Source organism: Rhagoletis zephyria, unplaced genomic scaffold (assembly GCF_001687245.7).
Source record: "Rhagoletis zephyria isolate East Lansing unplaced genomic scaffold, Rhagoletis_zephyria_1.1 Rzeph_scaffold_15051, whole genome shotgun sequence".
In the NCBI taxonomy this organism is placed as follows: domain Eukaryota; kingdom Metazoa; phylum Arthropoda; class Insecta; order Diptera; family Tephritidae; genus Rhagoletis; species Rhagoletis zephyria.
The window spans coordinates 3391-13483 of record NW_016172118.1 but is presented as its reverse complement, the minus strand read 5'-3'; the positions used below and the strand labels follow the sequence as shown (position 1 = coordinate 13483).

Genomic DNA, 10093 nt, shown 5'->3' with positions numbered 1-10093 from the left:
ACTTGTTCGTCGCTTTCTAGGAAACAGAAATATATATTAGGAGATGGGGAGGTATCCGTAAAAGGGTATGCAAACCTCGGCACCTTGCAGTGCGGTGTCCTTTCCCCACTCCTTTCGAATCTAACTCTGCTGTCACCCCAATGTGACTGTTTCAAGGCGCCTTACGTGTCTTGGATACTCGGTTCAAAAAAGGAGGCCTTACTGCAAATTCGGCAAAAATAGTCTTGGTTCTTTTTTTCAAGAAAAACGAAAACCTCCTTTCTTGAATGGTACTACGCTGATTTTTTCTTAAAAAGGGTATTATTTTTAACGGAAAGTTTACTTAACTGCGCGATGTAGACGAGCGTAGCAAGAAAGCTATAACTGACCTATATGCCTGTTAATCAGCGATCGAAAAATGGGGCTTGAAGCCTCACATTGTGAACTAGATGCACACAGGGGTTGTGTGTCCCATTCTGATCTACGTTATCATGGTTTGGTGGCCGTAAGCAATTGTAAGCAATTTTTAATCAGCTATAACCTTAAAACTATAAGTCCCATGCGTCCAAAGATACGAAGAAAAATGTAAAAAGCCGATCTTTATACGATCTACATATCCGTGATCAGGTTATCGACATAGCGCTCAATGAGGGACAGTTAAATTTTTTGATTGAGAAAAAAATTCCACCCACCACATTGAACAATTACGAAATAAAAGTTCTTTTCATTTTACGTTCCATAAAAGAGCCGTACGCTAAGAACGTGTGATTCAATAAACTATTTGCATAAACAAATTCAAATTTAGAAAAATCCGCTAAAAGCGTGTACGCACCATTTAAAGAGTAAGCACCATAAGCAGTGCTATAGCCTACCACAAAAGCAAATAAGTATTTACATTTCCATATACACTGCACACAAAATGAATTTAAAAATCATACGGAGCTCAAAGTCTGCAGATACATAAGTCAGTAAGCAACCAAAGTGAATGTATAGTTAAGATTCCAGAAGCAATGCGCATTGCTCACAAATTAAATTAACAACTCACAACATACGAACGACGCCACAGAGAATCAACAGCGACGTCATCTGAGGCGGCACACAGTGTTATATTTTAGGAAGAAGAACAAAATCAAATATTTCGAGAACGAGAAGAGATAGCGAAGGAAATGTAACGGTATTTTTTTCAGATAGATAATACAGAAAAAAACGTGTCCTTGGATAAAATAATTACCATGACATTCAAATATAGTAGATTTTAAAGTTTTTTACTTTGGGTGCTGAAACCAGTATGCATTGAACTATCTAAAAGTTTTGAAACATGTGGTCGCTGTTCTTGCGTCAAGGGATCTATTTTCATGGTTGAAAGAACCGAACACGCCTTTTTAATACTTTTTTAATTATTTACAAGCTGTTTTTAGGTCGAAAATATACTGAAAAAATTTAATTTCAGTTTTAAGAATATTTTAAAGATCTGATTGAACGAGAAATTACCTTCATCTTAAATCCGACCTTCAATTTTGATTTTATTTTTTTTTACCTAAAAACAGCTTGTAATGAATTAAAAAGAAAATTTTAAATGATCTTTTGTCTTCTTAACACGAAGGAATCGTATTCGCACGACACAAAACAGCAATAATATGCATTTAAAACTTTTTAAAAAGCACATTGCAGATTGATTTTAGGTCAAAAAAAGAAAAAAATCTAAAACCTTCTATATTTGAGGCCATTTTAAAGGTCAAGGTATTTCTACCATCCAACGAGCCAATTATCCATCTAAAAATCTTTAAAATACCGTTAAATTTTTTTCACTTTCTTTTCTCGTTCTAGAGATATTTTATTATGTCACCCTTTGTTCAAAAATGGAACACTGTGCGACTTAGCTCTAGCTAGGTTATGCGACTGTAATGAATGTATGTATCTGCTGCTGATTCGGTACTGTGAGCACGCACAACAACGGCATAATTAACTGATTTTGATATCAACGCGACGATAATGCGATACGCCGCCAGAAGACACAACCACCTGTACGAGTATATGTATGTATTTATAAAATACCTACTGTCAGCGCGCGGAGTGGTGCGCGGATTTTGGCGCGCTTGTACATTTTTTTATGTTACACCCCTTTTCGTATGTTGGATGGCATCTTAATTGCTAGTTAGCGCGCCGGGCAGCTCGCCGGTAGTCACATCATGCACCTATAAAATAATCTTACAAATGACGCCCCCTCCTTCGCCCCTTCGCTATGCTATTTTAGTGGACTAAATGCGAGTCAGTGAGTTATCGTTTCATTCTATGCTGTCTCACTTTTTTTGCACATCTCATTTCATTGTGCGCTGCCCGAGTAGCCGCTGGTCATACGACGCTGATTCTATCTTCGGTTTAAGCCCAGTCTCGGTCGATTGTGGGGTCTGCTCTAGCAACGTTCCGTCACTTTTAGTGATTGACGCCACTGCCGGGGTTTCTCCTCTTCATATTCCTTCTCTTAAATGTCCGGTACGCTTCAGCATTCGCAGTCGCAGTTGGCGTTTCTGCTGCAGCTACAGCGAATGCTTAGTTGCCGCTGCTGTGAAATTTGATATAAAATAATCATAATAAGAATTTTCAGTCAGATTCTGATTCTGAGCGCGGCGGATGGCGCATTATACTTTTGCTGGCTTGGCAAGAATTTCTCGCTTATGTACTATTAACTCGGTGTATTTAACTTAAAAATTTGTGTGAAATTTTATTTGTTTACATTCTTCGGAAATTAACACACGTTTGCTCGGCATGATGAAAAGTGTAAATTTGCAATAATTTAACGATGGTTGAGAGATTTGCACTAAAAACACAAACGAAAGAAGAAAATCGGACTGAAATTATTTAAAAAAAAAAACTCTTACAACATCGGCGAAAAATGCCAGTTTCGTACTGAAAAAAGTGTTTTAATACAAAAAACTGGTGACTAATGAAAAAAGTTGAAGCAAACGCAAAAAAGACAATTGAAAATTAAGAAATAAATTGGTGCATCAATTGAATAGTAAATAATATATAAAAGGATTTCTTATTGAAAGTAAAATAAAATAGAATAAAGTTTAGTATTCTAAAGCCGAAAACTAAATCCAAATAGATTGAAAAGCTTTTACGAACATATTTACATATTTACGCTTGATATTTGAACTTTAAAGCCGTGATGATTAGAAATTACATTCAGCGCGTTTGATTCATATAAATTGACTTTTTCGCCTATTAAAAAATTATTAAAAAAGTGCAGTGTTTTAGTAAAAAAAGGTAATTTTAGAAATTTAACAATCAGTATCATCAAAAAAATTTATAATAATAATAATAAAATTTTTTCCCATTTGTTTTAAAAGCTAGTAATTTTGTAATACATAGGGCAAGGCATTCCTCGAAAAACAACCTAGCTAATTAATAGACTATATGCTGAGCCAGTTTCTGAAAAGAAATATTCCGCCTACTTTTTTGAGTATTTTTTTCTTGACCTCATTCTTATCATTTACAATTTTAATCTTGACTAAACTCGTCTTGGACATACCTTAGATGTCTTATCAAGAAGCGCAATGATTCTGGTGGTTGTTTTAACGGTGGTAATTTGAGATGAAGCCGTGGAAAACTTCATCTTCGTGTCTCTGAAGGAAGCTTTAACGCATAGTAATATTGGAAAATCACATCCATTGGCCCAATCGGAGCACACGATAGTTCGACATACGCAATGGTGCAGCAGGTCGTTGTATTCGGACATTGACGGCACTTTTTCTCACTCGAGGATTTTTAGTAATAATTCGAGTCCAGGAATGTTTCCCTTTACGTTACCAATGCATATTTCGAATATTGTGAACTTAAACTGACCACGGACTCCACAAAACACACACAAAAAAATTTCGTTAAAATCGGTGCAGCCGTACGCGCGTACAGAATAATTATATATACGTATATACATATAAAGAAAGGGTAAAAGTTTCAGCATGTTTTGTATGGGATGTATGTATGTATGTATTGAAGGTTAAAGTTTGTATCATAAGTCTTTTGTACAAAAATGTTTCAGAAGTTTGTATCTTAAGTCTTTCTAAAGGTTGTTGACAGAAAAGTACACAGTACATACATACTTATCTATGTACATTGTACATGAACGCAACGGCACAAAGTCTTTAAATGATTTTTTTCTCAAAAAAAAAAAAAAAACAACGAATGAATCCTATAGATGGGAGTGACAGAAATTACATTAAAATATGAACGAATCGATATTATTGCTTATTGTTTGAAATATTTTTTCTAAGGGTTTATTTTAAATGATACCTTAGAATGTTGTAAAGGCAACATTAATTAGGAAACCAACTAGTTTTCAGTGTCTCTTCGTCAAGACTCAAGATAAATGTTGCCAAAGGTGGTTCTGCAACATTTAAAAAATACACACAATATACATATATATATATATATATTTTTTTTTAACAAAAATGTTTAGATTATAAAATTTAAAAAAGAAATGAAATAAAACCATCAATTGAGAAATATTTTGAGAAATATTTTTGTTCTCTTAATAGCAAATTCTGTAAACATTTATAAATAAGCAAGATGTTTCATAACCATCAGACCAATCCCAATAATAATATGCCGTTAAAAACGTTTTTAGAAAGGTCTTTACATATTTTGAACGAAGTGTGAAAAAGTGGGCGAATTTCACCAATTAGACAATCAATTAGAAATTTCATAGCTTTCTTACAAAGAGAATAAAGAAATATGTGATATTTTGAGGTTAGATAAAGAACAGACCAATTGTTTCTACTTCGACCAAAACACTATTAAGGCATTTCTGCAGTCGACTAGCTTCACTCCTTAGCAAAGCTGATCATTTAGATTCCATTGGGGAGAGTTTAAACGCCGGTTTAACAGCTTTAATGCAACCTGTTTGCAAGGCCGGTGTTGGTGTAAGTCAGCATCGTCAATAACTCAGCCAGATATGATAAATGTGTAGTACATATATATATATATATATATATATATATATATATGTTCGCAAAGTTATTAACATTTGCCAGGTTTGAACAACAGAGTCCCAAACAATGGAATCAACAGATTACATATGTATTAGCTAAACTATTTAGTGTTGATTTACTGCTTAATTACCACATTAAAAAGCGCTTAGTGGATGGTATGTATAATTTATTGTTCTATTGAACCGAGCATCGAACTATTGCGCATATATATATGTAAATTAGAGTGTACATTTAGGGTGGTCCAAAAAAAGTAAAGTCGGAATTTGAATGATTTCACCGCCTAGCATTGTTCTATATCGAAAAATATAACCCTGTTTTTAACTTGATATCAAAAAACATTTAGAAAAAGTTTTCCATGTATTTTAAATAATGGAAAAAAACAATTTTCCGTAGAAATGGTATGGAATTTTCCGAAATCGATACTTTCTGTCGGAAAACTCTTCTTCTCTTCAGGAGACTTCCAGTAAATATACTCAAGTGTTTATTAAACCATTTTTTAATACTAACTATTTTATAGGTTCCCTGAAAACCATAAAAATGCAATGAGGAGACCCATAAACAATCATTAGTATTACAAAATGATAAAATAAACAATTGGGTCATATTATAGGAAAACTCAAGAAGAGAAAAAAAGTTTTCCGTTTGAAAAATATTGATTTTTAAGAGTTGTACACCACTTCTACGAAACATTGTTTTTTTCCACAAATAGATACATTGAAATCTTTGAGCGCTTTGAATGACTTCTAAAAATTTTTTGATCTCGAAATAAAAAAACAAGGTCATATTTTTTCGATATAGAACAGTGGGTGAGAGCATTGAAATTACCACTTTACTTTTTCCACGCCACATGAATTTCAGGTCCACCCTAATGTATATACACACCTATTTATGTATTGTGTGTATGGTGAATTTTTAAATTTAGCGCGCACACATATTCTAATTAACAAAAATCCTGCTACTGTGTTGAAGTTCGATTTTTGCTTACTTTTCCCCCTAAAATAACTGGTTTTAACAAGAAATTGAGGAAGTTAAGCGCTAGATTTTTTATTTGGTTGCTATTTATAAAAATGCTTGCGAGATGAATATAAAATACATATATCAGAGACGACGATAAGTTGGAAGATAATAATTAAAATGATTTCATTGAATTAATGATAAATGATACTTTTACAATTGTTGACATATTAAATAATTTATTTTACTTTACTTAAACTTTTTCCAATCTCATCACCACTTAGGTATGTTTTCTCAAACTCAACTTTACTTAGTTTAGCCATCTTTTGGACTTAGGTCAAAAGTTAGCCTACTTTTTATTCAGCTTATTCTTGACTAAGTCCAAAAAATTGGCTAAACTAAGTTAATTTGAATTGGAGAAATCAGCCCTAAATCTCTGCGGCTGAGTTCAGTGGAAGCACTGAAACCGTGAAAGACAATTTTTTGTTGTAGCTAATAGACCTTTCGCTAAATATGGTTCAAACAGCCTAATTTCTATATGCAAATTCAAATGGCTGCTTAACGCTTCGAATAATACCTGCTCACGTTGTTTGCAAACAAAGCAAAACCTTTAGAATTGTAGTGACATATCAATGAGAAAATATCAACTCATTTGCAATAAAATAATACTAGTCTCATGGCGCATGTTTGATTACGTTCTGCTAGTTATTATACGAAAGCATTGACAATGAAATAATTTAGGTATCCATGTCACGGTGTCAAATAGTGTTCAGACATAAAATTATACAAAAAAATTTAATTGAAATACAAAATGTTGATTCTTTTGTAGCTGAACGAGAAATGCCGTCAAAGTTTAATTAGAGAGTAAGTAAGCAAATTAGTTGCTTTCTTTTCGGCTTGAAGTATTTCAGCGATAAAATTTGTTAAAGCAGCTTCTACTCAGCTATAGTGCATTATCAAGTAGAATAGAACAATAAATCTCAGCACTCGTTCTACGTATGTATGTATGTGTATAAATATGTGCATATGTATGTATGCGGTATTTATTTGCAAAATTTACATTATTTCCACTTATCGTCGTTTAAAGTACAAAACCTCATAGACATTTGCTCAATGGAAGCTCCTGGTATCAAACCCTTATCCATTCATACAAAAATATCGATACTTAGATATAAGAAGAAGTGATAATTAGGGGGAAAAGAGAGAAGCGTTTTGAAATAAGGCAAGTTTTACTCTCTCTCTAATGAAATTTTTGGCGAATTCACATATGAGGTTTTGCATTTTGTTGACACGCGGTTTTGTACTTTAAAGGACGTTATAATTATTTCACAACATTTTTGCTTTTAAGCCTTCCATTCTAATAAATATTAATGCCAACACATAAAAGTATTAATAGATATTTTTTTCGCAATCATGTGCGAAGTCGCTCGTAAAAATCAATAAATATTCGCAAAACAAACTTTTTGAAAACCGAGAAAAGGTCAAAGTTCGAAAAAGACATTATTTTAAAATTTAAATAAGTACATATATATATATGTATGTGGTATATAGTATACCAAGAAAAAACTTATTCACCCCATTCATATTGCCGTTGCTCCAGTGACAGCGGTTCCTTGTCTAACTGCAGACAATTCTGCCTAGTCATGCCTATAACTTCATTATGAGGTAGAAATCCAAAAATTTCCCAAATATTTATGTAAATCGCAATTTCTATCAAATTAAAAATTAAAAAGCATAAAATATGTAGAAAGTAGAAGAAGAAATTTACAAAAAAAAAACAAGCGATTGTTTTTTCTAATTAGCGACATTAGAACGTGATCGGCCAGCGGATGAGCAAAACATGCGCAAATTCTTGCTCATATTATTTTGCTAGCTACAGTTTGGCAAAAGACCGCACCTTTTTTAAAGCTTTCAAACGTTTTGTGAACGAGAAAACATAAGCACCCAATAGCCTAAAAACACGAAAGACAATTGTTTTATTTGTAAACGATGATTTCTTTAGTCTAATTTCGGTTAACGGGAATCAGTAATTTTTAAACTAAAAAAATGAACATTGCATTGCATACAGTTACTTAATTATTCATATCTGAAGTATTTTAATTAACTTAATTTAGTGTTTAATGGATTGCGCCGCTCTTCTGTTTTTGCTGTCATTAGGTCGCTGGGGTTAATAAACTTGCGCCGTACGAACATCTGATATTAAGAGCATAATTCAGTAGTTTTTTCTTGTTTTTTTTTTATTTTCGTAGTTATTTTCGTGTTTCTAGCAATTAAACTTGTTTTTATTTTATTTTTCGTTTTTTTTTGTACTGCTTGGCGCGAACATCATGAATTTGTATTGTCGGAAGTGATACTTTACCTGTTTTGTTTTATGACTACTTTTTGTTATTCTTTGTATGCTATTTATGGAAAGTGATGAAATGGGCACACTTTTGCTTTCATTTGTAGTTAGTTTAAAATTTGTTCCAAATTTGTTGCAGGTTATTGTCTTCCTGTCGCAAAATAGAAGCCAGGGTTCGTATTTGCACACACATGCTCTGCTCACACACACGTCAGAAACACATTCAACTTGTACTCACTGCTCATACACATGTGTGTGCATAAGTTGAAAACAAACTCTGCTCACAGAAAAGTGTGTGCTGTTTGTTTTTAAGCACATGCACATGTGTGTGAGCCGATTTTTGTACAAATTTCAGCCCATGCACATGCACATAATATATTCTGAAATAGCCATTCACCGAAACTTTCGAGATTTGAGGAAGTCAACTGCAATTTGTGCATGCCCCAAAAGGCGGCGAGCAATCCTGGCAGCTTGCCAACCAACTCTTGTTCCAACTCGGGATTGTTAAGGTGGCAGACCATGTTTGAAGCTTTCATTGTTGCGCAGATGTTTTGCACCTCCAAAGCCAAATCTACGAGAGCCTCAAGGCGGTTTTCTTTTACTGCTGGTATTTCTCGAATTCGTGCCAGGAGCACGGCAATAATAAGTTCGGGACGTCCGAATTTCATTCGTAGTGTGTCGAGTATTTGTGGGACGCAGGTCGCGTGTAAGAGCAATTTTCTTACTGCGTTCCGTGCCGCTCCTTCTAACGCCTGACGTAAGCGCAATAAGTTTTCACCCTCCGAAAATCCACATAGTTCGGTGGTCTGTTGATATGTGGCCAGAAACAGGGGCCATTCTTCAGGTTTCCCGTTGAACTTAGGCAGCTCTTTACAAACACCATTGCGCGCAGCAATTTGATTTTTGGTTAGGCAGCGTTGATCGGGTGGCCGTGACAAAGTCTGCCCTGCCAGTTGTGGTTGAGACTCTGTTGGCGCTGGCACACGCTCGGGTGCCAATTTCGGTAGCCAAGTCATACCGACTGCGGGCCCGGCATGTGTTTGCACCTGCTGTTCAAGAGTAGAGAACTTCTCTTGCAACGAAGTGATTTGGTTTTGCATATTGTTGTCAGCTGGTGACTCATTTGGCCGCAGAGGAGTGGCAGAAATACCGCCATGGTCACGGTGCCGGATGCCTTCACCTTTATTCGGTGGCCCTGAGGTGGGCAAGGTGTGCCCAGTGCCATTCAACCACTTTTGAACTGCGATAGTGTCCAAACCTTCATCTAGGTCTGAACATTCGTCTTCGGTTTCTACTTGTTGCAGAAGCTTTTTACGCCGATCAAGTAGAGCTTCCCTTTGACGCAGGATCCGCTCCTCTTCTTCGATTAGTGATGCTTCTGCACGGAGCCGTCGGGCTCGTGCCGATTTACTGCCAGGACTACTCCGACTCGACGTACCACCTTGTCCGGTTGCGGCTGTAGGTGATGGATGGGTCGCCTCTTGTGGCGTGAGTGCGCAGGCAGCGCCTTCCTCATGGCTGACCGTAATTTGCCGACCCTGCTTGCCTTCAGTCGCCTGGTTAGGGAGGGCAACACCAGCGCCAGCCTTTTGTTTTTCCGCCCCAGTCGTCGTACTGCGTGAAGATGTAGAGCAATCTGAACAGCGCCAGTCCACGTTTTCGATGGAGGCCGTAACGCCAGCACATCGAAAGTGATACCATTGATCGCATACATCACAGCAAACCATTTGCGAATTGTCTGCCTTTGAGCAACTCTTACAGCTATGACCTTCTGACATTCCAGCATCGGGCATTTTGCAAATTGGGAAATGTTAAATTATTTCAAAGT

At 35.6% G+C, this 10093-nt stretch overlaps 1 protein-coding gene across 1 annotated transcript in view; it reads right to left on the bottom strand.

Annotated features, from left to right (window-relative positions):
• Positions 1-8662: 8662 nt before the first annotated feature.
• The window catches only part of LOC108378835 (uncharacterized), a gene marked incomplete at its 3' end in the record, with an annotated part of 2702 nt that continues 1271 nt past the window's right edge, over positions 8663-10093 (bottom strand). The window contains exon 2 of the mRNA XM_017635145.1: positions 8663-10093. Within this exon, the coding sequence (XP_017490634.1) occupies positions 8663-10058 (1396 nt within the window).